Below are 18,239 nucleotides of genomic sequence, written 5' to 3' on the forward strand. Positions count from 1 at the left end.
TTCACTGGGTTTTCTGAGTTTGTTCCAGTGTCCTACATGGCCTATATGTCTGTTTAATAACCCTGTCTTGGGTTATAAACTCTGCAACTGCTTGGCCCCTGGTCCTAAACAAAACAAATCATTTTCTCAAGCACTGTCAGTAAATTTAAGGAAACAAACTGCTCTCCAATCCCACCAAAGAAGAGAATATTCTCTCTCTTGTGGTTTCAAATCTGAAAAGGAGTAGAATAAATCTGTATCATCCATGTTTATCATGTATATCAAAAAGTGGTTCTGCTTTGCTTTTTTTTCTTGTTTCTTAGTATTCTTGCAACAACAAGTCTGCATGCAGGATTGGTTTTGGGTTTTAATGAAGTACTTAACTGTTGAAAGTTGAAATTTCTTTGCTGAATGTCAAGCTCTGCTTTGGGTAATCAGCTTTATGGAACACTTACCTGATGTCTGCATACAACATAGTAGTGCCCTAACCTGCTGAATGTCCCCTTTTTTTCTTTTTTTTTAAGGGATATCAACAGAAAAGAACTTTTCCAGCATAGAAAAGTTGCATACTGTAAAAAAATGAACAATTGCAGTGAGTTATCCAGTGAGTAATTAACTTAATTAAGCTAAAGAATCAACTGCAGCACATGACCCAAACAAAGGGAAGTGGATGTAATTTTTTCCTTCCTCACTTTTCACATCCACAGATTCCTACATATAGATGGTCCTGTTTGATCAGGTTTAAGGCAGTTTATTAAAGAAAAAAGGACTGCAAGTGATAGGCACCAGAGTGAAAAAACCCAACCCCACCAACCAGTCCAGAATTCAGGACTCCTGGAAGAAGTGTCTCATTTCAGACTTGGAAGTGTTTTAATGCTTTTCTGTTTAATGTTAGAGTAGGAATGTGGATGAAGTGTGACAGGTTTTCTACCTACAGGATAAAATACACCTCAGAGATACTAAAAACCCAAAATCCCCACTCTTTGCTTCCTATCCTGATGAAGTTTAGTGTTGGACTTTATAACACCAACAACCAGAAACAATTCCCAAATGCCACTAGCTTGAGCCATCAACACAACATGCCTCCCACCACACATCAAGCTCTGCTGTCTCTGGTATTTTCATTCTTTCTAAGGAATGAAATACTTAATACACACAATTAGACAACTCTGCTCAATATCTGAGCTAACATTCAGTAGAGGTAAAGGCAGTAGTTCACACCTCCCACTATTGTTGCAAGCTCTGTGCAAACTTCTGGCTGCATCACCTACATCCAACTTCACATACTTGAGGTTTTCTTTGATACTAAAACAGCTATGGTCTAATTTTCTTTAAAGAAAGAATATCAAAGCTGAGACTGAAGGATACATAGAAATCTCAAAGATTTATGTGGAAACCTCCTGGCCCTTTTCAATTCCAGATATAGATCAAGCAAATGAGACACAGACAGAAAGGAGCTCTCTGCAGCATTGTCTGTGCTTAGATTCTCATGAAAGCAAGACATATTTTTAGCACTTGCACCTCCACTAATAATAAAAGCAGAGCACTAGCAGTGTTGTATTTTTATCACACAGTGTCCAAAAAGGCCTGGATGTTGCTGCAGAGTCAGCCAAATTTCAGCAATGCTAAAACCAGCTGCATTCTCCAGCTGTACAGTTGTAAGGACAAAGTTATGGAGTATCAAACCCAGCAGCAATATGCTTTAAGTAACTGCATGTTATCCCACATTAAGATTGCTTCATTTTGGTCATTGATTTTAGTTACAGCTCCAGAGAAAAGGAGTTCAAACTGACCTCAATGCCAATGAACTAGCATTTAAACACTTATTTAGTGTAGAAACTTCTGAAAATCTTGAGACAAAACCTCTGTACCATACCTCATATCATTGCAAGGACAAGCCCCCACTTCAGGATGAAAATATAGCTTCCTTACCAGCTTGGTTAAACAAGACTAAAGATTTTTGTCTCTGTATCAAGACTGTTGGCCAGACCACACTGGAATGCAATATGAGTAGATGTTGATGAGAATACAAAGAAATCAATCAAAAGAAAAAAAATTAGAAAAAAAAGAGCCCAGAAAAATGTATCAACCTGTTTGATCTATAGCCTAAAGCACAAGTCCTGCCAGAGAAAATACCTTTTTATTTTTAATATTTGGATGAGGCATAATGGAGTAATAGCAATATTTTCTATAAAGTAAATGGTCTGTTTAAGAAACATTAAGGCCAGTTTGAAGATTCTTTGCCTGTTTGTCCCTGATTTTCCAAGCCACCACATCACTCAGTCTTTTCAGATAGAATGCCTTTGATTTGCACAGGTTGGGCTTAAGGTCAGCAATGTAACAATCCTGAAATAACAGACCATCCTCTGAAATGCCATGTCTGAGGAAGACCCTGAGCAATGCTGGCAGATTAGGGAATCATCTTAGACAACATTAGGGGATGAGTAGTCCTGTTCTGTCCCTAGACACTGATACAAGCCAGCTCAAAGCATTAAACTTTTCCCACCAAAGAGGAATAGGTCGCTCAGCTGGAGCCTTCCCTGCCCCATGTCTGGAAAGGGAGGAGAGGAGCAGATTTCCATGGGCATGGCATTTACCAGTAGAACATTTGCTGCTGTATCTGCAGAGCACCAAGGAGAGATGCCTGTTGCCAGCCAGCTGCTGTCACCCACAACTTGCACTGCTTTTCAAATTAGGGCTGGGGGGACTCTATCCAGCTATGCCACCTTTTATCTCTGCAGAAAAGGTCTGCCAACTTTTCAGCAAATGCAGGAGATGGGAACAAGCTGCTGCCCCAACAGAACAATTGATCTAGCCTGAATTTCTCTTGAGCTTATCCACTCCAACACAGAACAGAACTATGAAAACACTTTTCAAGAAATGTATTAACCCTTTAAAAGCAGTGAGAAAATAACTGCTCCTCTAGAAAACACAAAGATGATGAGTGCCACAGACTTGCATGAAAGTTTGAACAGTTACTGGTTTTCATAAGAGGCAGTGTTGGGAATGTCTGAGAATGTCTCTGGTGGAGGACCAGGAAAGAGACCTCACATTGCAAGGATTATCAGACTGTTCATAAAGGATCTGTAAAGGACCTACCCTTTTTAAAGTGAGACAGGTATTCACATGATACAGCTAATCTGTGTCCTTTCATACAGTGATCACCGGGCATTCCTAAGGTAAATAAAGGAGCACCAAATACTCAATAGTGATGTAAATCCCTGAGCTGACACAGGCCAGAGGCATCCTCCTTTAACACAGCCTGCAGAAAACTGCCTTCTGCAATGCACTGGGAGAGCAACCAAAGAGAACAGTTAAAGAATGTTATGAGAAAAAGACAAATGTTCACTGAGGTTGGGGTGCACATATTTCTCACTCAAAATTACAGAGACCTGCCAAGCTCTACAGAATTGAAATCAAAGTTGCAATCCTGGCTCCCAGCTCACTCATGCTTGTGTCTAACTCTCCCTCACTCCATGCAGCACTGTAGGCCTCCCTGCACTCCACAGCACTGTGCACCAGAGTCTGCTGCTTTCACAAATTCCCCATGTTCTAGAGGAGCCCTTCAAAAAAGCTTATTTCTGAATTTCAGACTGCCATTACAGCCCCTCCCTATCTCATTGCCCAGACTCCTCTACTCTTGCCACCCACCCATTCTTCCTCCCCTTCTCAACGATCTCAGAGAGGTAAAAATAGGAAGACCAAAATTACAAATTTTGAGCAAGTTTGCACCTTATCTCCATTGCAGTCACAAAAGTAACCAGTTCCTTCACCTCTGTATGATAAGAACATATCTAAACTTCTAAAAGCAGCTGCAAGAATCCATGCCCTTTCCAAGCTCATTCTAGGAAATCAATAATACAATTTACTAACAATGCAGGCAATAATTTCTCAGATTTGAAAGTAGATGTAAATTTTCCAAGAATCACGGATTTTCCAAGAATCATTTCCAGGAGATCACTCTGGAGTTTGCCCTTGCCAAAACCTTGATCCCAGTGTCACAAGTCTTGCCAAGAACGTGTTGTACCACTAAGCTCTAATTGTCTCTGATGTGGAGACTGATGTCATCACACAATGCTGGAACAAAGGAAAGTCCACCAGCATCTGACATCATACTGCTTTCATCCAAAATTAAAGCAAGAGAAACAGTTATAGTCACCAAGTTAATCTCTAGAACATTCTGTAAATACTTCTGAAAAAATGTACTTCATGAAAGTAGTCTTGAGCACATCACAAAGCTGCCTTTTCAACAGTTAAGGAAATAAACCTTTGAAAGCTTTCTCCAAAAGAGATGAAAAAATTTCATCCAAAATTTTGAAATAACTTTTATTTGAGGTGCTAAATACAAATTCCAAGAACCTACTTAAAGTTTGCAAGATTTTTAACTGTACTGTAAACTGTCATTAAAAAAAAAAAAAAAAAAAAACATGCTGCAAAACCAAAAGCCAAACTTGGCAATCTTGTAGATTTCTAAATGTTTCTGATTAAGAATCATTGAATTGATAACATTCTGAAACAAATGTGTATGAAGAAATTAAGAGTATGAGACTCCTCCAAATCAACAAATTTTTCAGAGAGATATTAAATATTTAGCACATAGGCTCACACAAAAATACTTACTTTCAGTGCATTTTATCTATCACAAATTCCACACATGCTATAGGTGTAATGAGCAATAAAAAAGACCCCAAAACAGCAGCCTGATTTCTCCCTAGGACATAAGACAAACTAGTTTATAAAATGAAAGTAAATACACATGACCTGTGACTGTTACAGGTGAATGTGCTGGTTAATGAAGTCTGTGTTAGTGGCAGACAAGTTAGGGATTCTCTCATCTGCTGGCTCAATTGAAATCAGAGCAATAAGAGCCAGGAAAAAAAAAATCCCACTGAATTCCATGTGCTAGAATTATTTTTCTCCAGACTGAGAAAAATAATACCTGTACCTCCAGCACTCCTCTCAACCTCTCCACCAAACACAGCCACGCCACTCCAGCTCTACACCAATAACTAATGGCACTTAAGCAACAGCTTCCCTCTGGCTCTTCCCCACTGCAGAGACTGGGAAAAGGGAAAAGCTGCCTGTGCCTGCCTTCTGTGGGCCAAACACTGAAGCCACAAGCAATGGTGACAGCGTTTTCCTTAAATAACGACAGAATACACTGCAGCTTGGAAACAAAGGGTGGGGAGAGTGAGAGTCTCTTAAGTGAGTATGGAGGGGAAATTCGGTATTTGGCCTCTCCTAACAGTTCTCACACCTCTAAAAATACACAAGACTGCTCACTCTGTGTAGCTGCCCAACACTTAATACACAGTACAGATGAGATAAACAGCACCTGGCTGCCCTAACACCTTTGTCAGCTCATTAGCAGCTATCTAATGCAACCAAAGGTTTTTCTTTCACTTTTGCTTCTGCTAAAATGTAGGTCATGAGGGGATGATCCTCTTTGAGGCATGGCTTTTTATCTTACAGTCTCCTCTGAGTACCAGTTTGGAGGAATTTGACCAGTGTACTTCATAAGGAGTTTCTGGAATAAAAACTGAGAGCTAGTCAGTAGTAAAGGTCCACAGATGTCTTACACTAAATATTCTTAACATGAGAATCTTTACAATTGACACTCATCTGTTGCACAGAAAGACATCTAACACATTCATAGGTCACATACTGAGATGCACATTATCAAAAAGCTAGTTTTTCCCTGCAACAGGACAAAGTTTGTTGAAGTGAGGTGCTGATGGAAGGTGTGAAATTTTCACATTGTGAAAAATTACTAATCTTAGATTGCAACATATGTTGACTGTATTTGGAAACTGCCCTGAGCACACCTCCATCTATTAAAGTACTTTCCTGACACAGGCTATAGTTAATCCCTGAGTGAGCTACAGCCAGCATCATCAAACAAGGGCAAAAGTTCAGTACCAACAAAGAAGAAAGAGCAAATAATACAATTTTGTCAGACCACCTGTGGTTTCTTTTTGGTTTCTTCTCTTCTTCAATGACACACATTCATGCAATTAAAAAAACAATCTTAACAACAAAGCTTAAGGATCCTTCACATCTCTGAAGCATTTTTTCTTCTAAATAAATCTGAAAATACTGAGAATGATACTCTGCAGAATGTATCAGAAGAATCTGCTCAACAACTTGAACACCCATATTATCTGCAAATGACCTACTTTCTTCACAGTTGCCCAGCACGTAACAATCTCTGTACAAGAGACAGCAGCTGCCTTGCAACCAGTGAGCTCAGCACCAGAGAAATGGCTGTGTCTAACAAATGAGATATCTTGGTTATTTTGACATGTTTAACACATGTATTTCTGGCTTGTCACCAAAAACATTTAACATGTTTTGCAACACTTTACTGCTCACAGCCATATGCTATTGCACTGCTTTGAGTGAAAAAGCAGTTATCTGTTACTGCCTAACAATGTCTGCTCCAATTCAGTCTCCCACCCTGTCCACATGGCACTCTCCCCTTTGGCAATAAATGCATTCAAATCAGCAAAGGAGAGAACCTGTGGGCCAGCCCTCAAGGTCTCTTCAAATGTGACAAAAGGATTTCCTGATCTAGATCTCAGTGAAGTCTAGCATGACTTGAGGCATGCAGTTCTCATTCTGGAAGTCTAGGACATTTAGATTTTACCCCCCAGTCCAACTAGAACACTTTTTTTCATGTTTAAGTGGGCTGCTTCTGTGGGCTCTGACTGCCTTAGAAGAATATTCTGGTTTGAATCACAAGACAGGGAGGCACACAATATGCACAATATGTGGGAAGGATGGAGCTGGTCAGTACAAGGCCAAGCTTTTGCAGACATCAATATCTGGAAGACTACATCCACAACTTTAACAGGGAAAGAAAAAAAAAAGCAAGAACAACTCCACTACATTGAAAATACAGACAGCTAAAATAAATCAGATGTTCTACACTGTAGAAGTGTCTATTGTCCTCCAGGCAATACAGAATCTAGAGGAGTTTCTAATCTAAATGAGATTCTAATCTGAGACCCAAGACACAACAGTCATCACCATATATATAAAAAAATTCTTACTCAAATGACTAGGAATCTTGCAACAACTCCAACAGCATCAAAGGTTTTAGCTCACATAGGTTATCTAGTTTGGATTTTCTTGTTTTGATTGTGCATCCTAATAAACAACATAACTCAATGCAAATACCTTTGAGAATCTTCAGCAGTGTGTCAGCTTGAACCTAAACTTTGCATTACAGAGGGGACTACACTCAGCTTCAGTCAGATGACTCTGAGAGCTCTAACACGAGGATTTTATCCAGGACACAAGAGTTGTATGAAGCCAAATATACTCTATTGTCAGTGCTGAGTTAGAAACTGAGAAAAGCTGTACTCTGTGCTTCTTTCATCACTCTTCAGAATGATTATTTTATGAGGAAGCATAGATCATTGAAGCCTAATGCAAATAGGCAGCAAATGTGCTACATATCCAACTAGAACACAAACCACAGCACATATTGTATCACAGTATAATGTCTAAGTGTTGCATAATAGCTAATCAATGAACTCAGCATTTTTTATCACTGTAAAGTCACAGCTTCTCCACATATTGCAATGATTTCTTTTATTGGTTGTGACCACTGTTATTTGCATGACCAAGTAAGATGTCTAGACGAGTGAGCATGTAGGACAAACATCACATTCACAGCCACAATTTCTTCACCACTGTAGTCAGGATTAACTTTACAATCTCTTGTCTAATGATACATTTATAAATAGATGGCAGCCATTATCATTCTGGGACATCTTCTCCTGTGCTGAAGTGTCAAGTGCTCAATACTACATACACAAAGGCTTTGCATTATTACCTTTACTCTTGAAAGCTATCATTCTTGCTGTTTTGAAAAGGTTAATGCTGTTTATGCTATCCATGTCTAGAATTCCAGAAGGAATGCACTTTTTTTATGACCTGAACAGTGTTCATTAAAAGTTCCAGTTTTGTTAAGTGCAAAATGGAATATTGCTAATTGCAACTTTTAACCTCTAGAATACCCATATAACTCAAACAGAAGTGAAAGGAATAATTTGAAAGTGGAAAATTTCTAAGTTATGGATGTAGTAATACACCACATGCCATGCACTCTATGAGAATGAAGATTGCACACAAGATTTTCCTTAGTATGCAAGTACCTACCTAATTGGGAAAAATTGCAACAAAAATGGGATTAAGAATTGTCATGCCATTAACCAACACAATTCATCACCAAGAAATATGATTATTCTGTCTTGATCACATTATTTTATAGTGCACCAATCAACCAAAGCCCACAGCAATCAGGAAGCCATCAGTCTGGATTTTCCAAAAAAACTGGATAGAACTACTACCCATAAGGGCCTCCTCAAGCCAGTGTATCAGTAGTAAGGACAATGGGGTTACCTTGTATAAACCCATTTCCTGGGCATGCTGGATGCTTCTAATCCTGGATTTGTTATAAATATTCTAACTTTCAGTTTTCTACTTTTTCATACACTCAGTGTACTTACATCAGTCAAATTTGTTTCTGCATGTAACATATCTATCCATAACTGAAAAAAACCCCCACCAAAACCACATAACTTAAATTTGAAGAGAGTCATTTTTTCCCCCATTAAGACTTCTCAGCTCTTCACCAGTGTTTCCTTATGTTTGATACAATAAGCAGAAATGTCTGTCCACCCCATCTGTACAGAAGTATGGCATATAAGGCTGAACAGACAGCCTGTAAAGAAATGCTGTTTTCACCACAGCAAACAGAGACAAGAGTTCCTCCAGATGAGCTTTTCCTTCTTCCCCCGAGAGCAGAAGCCTAGCAAAGCTTGCCAACAAAGTTAATACTTTGGTTGAATAAACAGTCCCTTAGATTCAGCTTTTTAGCTCATGCTCAAGCAAATCCAGCTCTGAGGTGATGTGTGTAAGCAGTTCCCTCTCAGCTTCCTGTAAGATTGTCTCAAGTTGGCATAGCCCACACTAACTCCTATTTGCATGCAAAAATAAATCAATTTATATTCACTTTGGAGTAAAAGCCACCTTATCAGACAGTAGAACGAAGTGATAGCCTGTCTCCTCCTTCCCACTCCTTGTTCTATACATATGTAGCAAAACACCAAGACTTAACAAATCTCTGAAATCTGATGCCTCCAACTTAAAAAGAAAAATAATTTCACTGGAACTGGGTTTCAAGATGTAGCAGAGTTTGTGTGATATGGAAACAAAAAAACATCCAAGCAGTCTGTTTTCTCAATCAAACCAAATAGCTGCTGTTGTGATTTTGACCTCCCAATCTAAATCACATATTTATGACTATGACATAATAAGAAGAAATAGCAAATATTTGCCTTAGCTTCTTTAAATAAAGCAGCTAACAAAACCCAATTCATCCTGATGTGTCACTGTGATAAAAAGCAGAAATTGGAAACATCATTTTCACTTTTACAGCCCATAGTTCTGGTTAAAAAAGGATACACTTTCCCTGAAATTATGGAATGTATACATAGATTGTGGAGTCACTACTGTTTCCACAGTAGCCTAACTTCACGTGCAGATCTGTTTTAACAGGTTAACCTTCTTATTATTGCCATTTTTTTGTGTAGTTTACTTTATAAAAATACATTTGTAGCAGTGGAAGAAGATAATTCACTTTTCTATAATGGAAAACACTTTTCAGCTGTTTCTGGATTCAGATGTGTCCCTTGGTCCCAGGCAGTGTGGCAGTGGCACTTCTATGCTTAGTTAAAACCTTTTCCCAGTACCTTTTTCCTCCTACCTGACAGCATCAGCTTTTGGTTTGCATCAAGTGAATTTGTTCTCCCAGTGTGGCAGCAAATATGCAGCTCTATTACTTTTTCAGATTCTCTATTAGAAGGAATGTACAAAATACAGCTCCTCATCAGTCTCCTTAGTGAAGATCAAATTTCAGTTGTGTAACAAACAGTGACTCTGCATGACATAATGGGGCCTTCGTGTGTGAAACAGCTAAACTGAAACTAAACAAAATATCCTACATCATTATCTGCTTTTGGCTGGACACAGAAGAAATTTGTCTCAGGAAAGAAGTAAATTGCATAAATAATCCAAAAATCAACCCAAAAAGTTTCCAAAGCATTTGAACAGTATCTTTTTAACCCTCAAGGTGATTTCTAGTTAACATACAGATATTTTACAGTAATAGTTCCTGTCTTGTGCAGAAGTCAGGCTACAGGAGAGGATCACAGTTTACTTTGGATGGGATATCAGTGAAATATTAACAACATCAAAATTTGGTTTTATTCAGCATTTAAAGGCTTTTGAAGAAGAAAGCAATGACTGCTTTCAGACTGGAAGTTTTATTAAAAGGTTCCCTAGCTTCAATATCAATTGCTATTTTAACTCATAAGTTTGCATCTGTAGCCATAGAAAGTTCCTATGTGTGGCACTTAAGTTTCAGAACATTTAAGAATTTGCTGCTTATATGACCTTCAAATGTTTAGGTACTAAGCAACTACAGGAATGTACCTCATGAGTCTCTATGAATTAAGAAATTATTTGGGTAACCACAAAAACAACATCTAGCATGCTAACAATTTTAAGATCCTCCATCTGCTGAAAATTCTATGTATTCTTAGACCTAACATCACTTTAATTTATCACTTGTTTCCTAAAAAGAATTAGTCAAAATGTAAGTTCCTTTTTTTTCCTACTGGTTTTATGTGAAAAGAAGTTATGAGCCCAACATTAATCTTTCCTTCATTTATAATAGCTGCCTACCTACCCTCACTTCAGCCATTTAGCAATCCTGTTATGAAACAGCTGCTATTAGTGAAAAGAGTCCAAACTGGCAGCACTCACAGACCACTGGGAATACAGAGCATTTTAAGATGTTCCTACAACTCCCCATCAATACCCTCTGATTCATTTTTTCAAGATCCTACCTTAAAGCATCAAACCAGGATTATGCTTCTAAAGACTCAATATCAGAAAGTCTGGCTTTTCTCTTGATTTTCCCATGGAGGACTTCCTGTTCCTCTAGACCAATACAACCTTCTTAAAACATTTTTTTCCACTCTTTTACTGCTGCTGAATCTGATTCAAAAGGGGCCCATCTGTTCCAGCAACATCATCAGGAGAGCTCTGCACTTCCACACAGCTGCTGAGCTTTCTGTCCCCCTGCAGAAGCTGGAACTGCTTCATGCACCCCCTTGGCACAGAAATTATGTAAAGAAAATGATAGATCCAAAAACCTATTGCATGATCATTTCTACACTGGCTGTTTCTCTAATGTAAACTCTCCTTTTCTCACATTTTGCAGGGCCCTAATTTGTTCCTTTAATAAAATGCACTATAAAACTCGAGGGTGCAATTTTCCAATGGAAAGGAAACAAAAATCCCACCAAACAAACTAATCTTATTATAAATTCCATGAAGCAGCTCAAACAGCCCAGATAGGTGATTGTTTCTATTAAATTCTATCAACTACTGGAGCAGTTTCTCCAGGAATTCTAACACTCCCTTAGAATTTAAGTGACTTAACCTCCACTGCATTCTGCAGACTGAAAAGCAGCTACCAGCAAATATAACATGAACCAAATGGAAAATTGCATTTAACAGTGATGTACCCACATCACTGCTAACCTATCACATGCTCTGAAACTGGATTCCCTCAGACAACACAGATGCACCAACATGACCTGAATGCAAGCAGGCTGAACTCTCCAAAACACCTGTGACCATTTAATTCCTGTACTCACTCAGGGCTCAGGGAGCTTGGTCTGCTCAGCCTGGACAAGAGTTAAGGGTGACCTTAAAGCACCTTCCAGTGCCCATGAGGGCTCCAAGAGAGCTGGAGAGGGCATTGGAACAAGGGCATGCGGTGACAGGACAAGGGGGAATGGCTTGAAACGAAAGAGGGAAGATTTAGATTGGATATATGGAAGAAATTCTTCCTGTGAGGGTGGTGAGGCCCCAGCAAAGGTTACCCAGAGAAGCCCTGGCTGCCCCATCCCTGGAAGTGTCCAAGGCCAGGCTGGACAGGGCTTTGGGCAATCTGGTCTGGTGGAAAATGTCCCTGCCTCTGGCAGAGCATTGGAACTAGATGGTCTTTAAAGTCCATTCCAACCCAAACCTTCCATGATTTTCTGGCCATAAAAACACATTAAACTGTATCTGCATCTCTGCTTTGACAGAAAATACCTTCTAGATACAGTTTAAAAATAAACTTACCTTTGAGTCATAGAAATCTTTGCAGGAAGTTTTCTTTAGTTTCTTTTTTATAAATGAGCCCAAGTAAAATAAGAACACTTTTAATAAAGTAGAAAATGCACAAAGGTTTTGGATTGTTTTAGTTAAGATACAATGGAACTAAAAATTTAAATTTAAATGGCACAAATTTCTACCTGCATCTGAATGCCATCCATGGCAATCAGCTGGACTTGCTAAGGCTTCCTAGATTCAATTTCTGGACAGGAGCTGACAAGCTGTTTATTGTGGCAGTTACTGTACTATGGAATGGGGGGTTGTTCTGCCCCTTCAGTTGATTTTGGGGCAAGTGTTGTCTCATCTCTTCATGCAGCATTAAGTCTTTTCTTTGCACACAGTACTTCTTTATAGTATCTGTGAAAGGTAAAAGTGAAGAATTTATTTTTATTGATAATATGAAATTTTCACAGAGTCACAGAAATGAATTACAACTGAATAGCAGTTATCAGTCTCCCTACCAAATGTAATGCATGCATTTTAGCTCATTTGATCTTGGCAAACCTCAGAAGTTAATAAGTTAGTAATCAAGAAACAAAATAAATTATACTAACATATTTTAACAAAATAAAAATAAAGCTCAAGTGAGAACACCCTGGAATCATATTTTACCTATAACAATTTACACAACCTTAATAACATTAACAAAAAACATTTGAAATTAGGTTTGGGCAATTTGTCCAGTTGAGAATTAGGCTGATTAAATGTCAACATTCTGAGCACTCTCATGTGCAAAAGTGTTCTATAATCTGACAAATTAAACAATAATAATAAGTCTTCATCAAGTTCAGGGTGTAAAATAATTTATTAGGTTCTGGTCATAAAAAAATTTAGCTACTATTCTTAGGGTTTTTAAACAGCAGCAGTCAAAAAAGTGACAATTGAAAAGTGTTCAATAGAAATAAGGCAAACTTTGTAAATTTGTTCCTTAAAAATCAATGCTGTAGCACTACAGAATCAAGGATAGCAGAAAATAATAAACAAAAACTTAGTAAAACAATCACCAACTTAATTTCTTTGCTATCACTTTAGATAGCCAAGGAAGCATTGGTAAAGCAGTATGAAAGTAAACTTTCATTTCAAAACTAATAAGAATTAATTAAGATTTAAAGGCATCCTTTTGAGGGGAGGAAGTGAAGTATGCCCTAGTGATGAGAATTTCATATTCTATTGGTTTAAGTTTGTAAAACAAGAGAGAATAGTGAACCAAAAGCCTGGACTCTACTGTTTCTGCTCAGTGATCCTCTGGAGGCAGAGTTTCATGTAGGAGTTTTTATTGCGGATTTCCAGCACTGCATCTCGGACAAGCTCAATGAACAGCTGAGGCCAGAGCTTCTGCAAGGATTCATTCTTCATATTGATGTCAGCTGCTTCTTTCACTAAGTTCTCAACGTATGTCTGGCAAAATGTTTTTCTTTCTTTGATTTCCTGCATGAGAGAAAAATTACACAATGTATTAAAAAAAAGGAAAAAAAGATTAAACCAGAGCAAATCCACAAAAACCCTCTCAAAAATCGAATGAATTAAAGAACATAGCAATTAGCTGGCAGATGCTGTTGTGTACTTTCTCCCCCTGGTTCTAAGTTGCATGGCTCAGGGTCTATGTCCAGGCTTTTATGAGTGTAGCCACAGAACCTTAATGTATTCATAATGTTCATACTATATTAAGTAATTAATTTATCTGAAATTAATTTTCAAGTAATTATATAAATACCTGTTAACAGCATTACAATTTGTGTTGCTTTCTGGCATAGCAGGGAAAATTTACAGAAATTATTAAACACTAAACTACTTTTCCTTCTCTCCCTTCCCAGAATTTCATCCTTATAGTACAACAGTTGAAAAGTAGATAGTTTTCTACCTGCCCTAACAAGAAGATTGTCATAGAAAAACATCCCAGTACTCATCCTTTGCCACAGTCACTCTGGCAAGTGCTGCTTCCTAATGTGTATTACATTAGATACTGAAGTAAGCTGAACTTTCAAAAATAATAAAAAGATACTATGCTTTGTGCAACTACTAGCTCTGCATTTTAATAACTCAAACTGTATTAATCCCTGATTCAGCAAAGTTTCTATAAAATGCCTTAAGCTTTGAAGAGTAAGTTATATTGGAGCTAAATATCTAGTTAGCTTGAATGGCAGCAGTGTTAAAAATGTTAGATCATGCTTCAGGCCACCAAAACAAAAGTTTTTAATGACTAATAAAGGTGAGAAAATGCTTTCCAGCAGTTTCAGCTAAAACTCCAAATTATTAATCAAAGACTCAAGACTGTCATCTTTAGCAATACACTTCTTCAGTGTCACATTTGTGAAGGTTACAGCTGCTGGGGACCTGCAAGGAGTCCTTTTTCCAGGACATAATCTTGTGACACCCTGTAGTACCTGCTGCCACATGCACAATGCTACAGCAAAGGACAAAGGGGAATTGCTGCACTGGGAAGAGAAAACAACACATTTATTTAATGGACTGTACAAATCCTAAGCTTACTCTATTTTATTTTATTATAGGGCTGGTTCCATGGTAAAGGACAACAGGAATACTTCACTGTCTTCTCCATGCCATTCAAAGATTGAAGAGCTATCACTGTTTTTGAGACTAAAATGTTTTCTTAATTTAATTTAAACCCTCCACACATGCAGTCATGGTCTCCTTCTTATGCTGTGGATCTGAGATAATAAAACCACAATGGAATAAAAGATTCAGTGATTACTGAATTTGATTTAATTTCTTGCACTACAGGATTTACATATTTCCACAAAATCAAAAAGCAAACAATGGGACAAATGTGGGAAGCAGAGTGCCTACACTTAGAACTCATGATGATTGCTCAGAAGGGAGATTGTGGCTGAAAAAATCATATTCTCCCTGGGAACAATTCCCCTCTGCCCAAGCAAAAGAGTGAGCAGATCAAAACCACAAACTAAAACAAGCGTGACTGATGCCCTTGTCTGAAACAAGCCAGCTTGTAATTTTACTAATAATTAAACCTAGTACTTTGCTTATATATTTATTTTCCTGTAGCTCACTTAAAAGCTAGGAAGCAGCTTTTTGTTACTACAGCCTGAACTATCTCTGAAGGTGTTCTTCACCAATTCATTCAGGGAAAATTGAACATGCACAATATACATTTTTCTTCCCAAAAAATTGTGTTCACTCCATATGGCTTGTAGGTGAGAAAGTATTTCTGAGACTGTGGCATTGTTCAGGAATCACATCACCAAGGACAGAAACTGAACATTTTCCAGTATTTAGGGGAAAAGATCAGTTAGATAAAATCAGATATGTAAATACGTTAAGCACTGATCTTTTAAAATCACCATTCTCAATAGCACAACTGAAACTTGACATACAGATAAATTCAAAGAGCAGTAGCCTAAGGTTACCTAAAGGAAAATGTAAATATTTTGTAATGATATATTTACCTCAAGCTTTTCCATATGAAAATCTTTTGTCATGTAATTCAATGTTGCTCGAGCTGTGCTTTCCCCTCCACTTCTTCTGTTATCACCACTTTCCTCACTCCCAACCCCAGATTTCTTTCCCTTTCCCTCCAGCAGATAATGGAATTGCTTCCTCCTGTGAAATGAGATTTACAATCCTAATTATCAAAAACTTTTAAGTGCATATGTTTCTAGCTATTGTGAGGGGGGTTCTCCTTTTGAACATACATTTTTGAGCTTTGAAGTACTTTACATCCTCAAGTTATTTAATTACATATGACTCTAGATGTCCCTTCATTAATTTGTCTCTAAACAATTGACTCTGATATCACATAGCATCTCCTAAATAGGAAGTCTTGCAGCTTTAACTTTTATTAAGTATTTCTGCATAGTCTTCTATAGAAGACTAAAAATAGGGGGGTTTGGCAGCCTCTTTTACACTACAACTCTTAAATCTGTTAACCATTAATTACCCACTATAAAATACCCACTAAATAACCAGTTCTCATCATGAAGGTCCACAAGTCTTCAGCAGTCCCAGTACAAATGCAGAATTGAACATGCAGTTCATTTGTGTGCACATTCCTTTTCATCTCCTCAGCAGACTTCATACAAGGTCTGGGAAAGCCTCTGGCTACATAGACCAGAGTTGGTAACACCTGCGCATTATGCAGAGGACTTGTCTTCTAGAAGATGGTATTTGTGAAATTTTCATCTTTTTACTTAAAATGAAGTTATTATAACAGTGTGCAAAAGAGTTAAACAACACGTTCTGGACAAACTCCAGTTCTGTTCTTGTATTTTACCTGGATTCTCCAAATAATGAAAGCATGCGGTAATGAGGCAGCTCTGAAGATGCCACATATGCCAGGATGCCAAAGAGCCTTTCTGCCTTTACAATGTCATTTTCAGTAACCTGTGAGACAGTGGGAAGAGGAGAAAAAAGAAAAAAATTACATTTCAAAATTAGCACATTTATATTTCATAACATATGTACATTAAGAATTAACTGAAATTTTTTATATAGAACACTGCACACAGATCTGTTGCAGGCACACCTTCAAAACATAGACTTGCTTCTACTGGCACTTTAAATGTATTTTAGAAGAAACCAGATGGGGTACTGGTGCTTGTTTTATTTCCTGTCATTCTGGATATTTTAATGTATATACATGCTGCCCTGTGCTTCATGATAGTCTTTGTGAAGTGAGGAATTTTAAAAAGGTTCCTTACATTCATTTTCTGAAGGCCAGACATATTAATTCTGCATGCATTTACAAAAAGGTCTACTGGAAAATTTCTGATTAAGCTATGCTGGAGAAACAGAAAGATTCTGGGCATGCACATGTGAAAAGATAACTTACAGACTCCCTTATTTTGGCAGCATCATGGAAAAGGTTTCATAAAAGAGAGGCTTTAGAGGGAAAAATTTTTCTCTGTATTTTTCAGCTCCTGAAAATAAGTGTTCACTCATTATATTTCTCTAAATGTCTACCATACTGTTGTTTCAATATTAAGTTCCAGCTGCTCTTTAACTTTCAATGGTTGAAAAATTTTCAGGATTCATTTTACACAAAATTGAAAAGCGTAAAGAAAGTGGAAGAGATTCATTCTTTGGTGCTGCTGGTTACTATTTTTTGCTTGTCTTGGCTTGTAGTCTCTGGAGACCACGGCCTGTGTTTCTCCCTGATGGCCAGACTATGAACTGACTTCAACTGCCAAAAGTTTGTTGGCACAGTTTCTGGACTCCTGGCTTTGTACTGAGTGCAGAAGCAATCTTTATGATCACCATCTGACCTGGGTAACACTGGACAATGAAACTTACTCATTGACTTCTTAACTTCTGGATGAAATTTAATTTCCATTCATCCTATAACATACTTTGGGAGAGCAACCATTATTAAATACACTTCAATACTCACAATATTTACTAAGCACTTCCAGATAAACTTTGTATTCTGTGCTATTGAAATGCATGCATAAAATGGAATTTTGATCCACATTAACAGATTTTTATTGTATTCTTGTGTAATGTTTAGAGACTATACAATCTACAGTTGCCTAAAGTATACTGCTATAGCATAATGCAGGGGGGTAAATTTAGTCAAAACACAGATCAGGCAATTAGAAATGTCAATTCAATTTTTACAGTGGAGTTGTTAATTTTCATTTAAAATTAAGTAAGTCTTACTTAGTAGCCTAGGAGTAGATGACCTTGCTGAACAGTCTGCAACAGAAGCAAGGTCTAAAACAAAGAGCACAGAAGGCAGCTAGGGAAACAAAGCCCAGTGCAGGCAGAAATGCCTGCTGGAGAAATAAGTGATTTTAATGTATTTATTTATGTTAAGAGAAGCATAAGGACCAGGTCAACAGAGACAGCAATGCTGAATACAGTCTCCAGCTCACAGAAACTCATGTTCTCTATCTTAGTGCAGTGCATTGTTTGCTCCATTAATCACAAAAAGATGATAACGGTGGTATCACATAAATGTAAGGCTTTATGCCTGCTCCTTGCCAAGTGCACAGAGTAGGCACTGACTGTGCCAGCAGCCCTGCAAAGGCACAGGGATGCATCTG

General features: G+C 37.9%; 1 protein-coding gene across 2 annotated transcripts in view; it reads right to left on the reverse strand.

The window, feature by feature from the left end:
• Nucleotides 1–12,579: 12,579 nt before the first annotated feature.
• The window catches only part of LRRC49 (leucine rich repeat containing 49), a 40,330-nt gene continuing 34,670 nt past the window's right edge, over nucleotides 12,580–18,239 (reverse strand). For both annotated transcript variants that reach the window (XM_054641964.2, XM_077185667.1), the window contains 3 exons: nucleotides 16,469–16,578; nucleotides 15,645–15,798; nucleotides 12,580–13,647 (listed from right to left, as the gene is read on the reverse strand). In XM_054641964.2, coding sequence (XP_054497939.2) covers nucleotides 13,441–13,647; nucleotides 15,645–15,798; nucleotides 16,469–16,578 — 471 coding nt within the window. In that variant the 3' untranslated portion in view covers nucleotides 12,580–13,440. The remainder of the gene's footprint in view (nucleotides 13,648–15,644; nucleotides 15,799–16,468; nucleotides 16,579–18,239) is intronic.

Source organism: Agelaius phoeniceus, chromosome 13, assembly GCF_051311805.1.
Source record: "Agelaius phoeniceus isolate bAgePho1 chromosome 13, bAgePho1.hap1, whole genome shotgun sequence".
NCBI classification, from domain to species: domain Eukaryota; kingdom Metazoa; phylum Chordata; class Aves; order Passeriformes; family Icteridae; genus Agelaius; species Agelaius phoeniceus.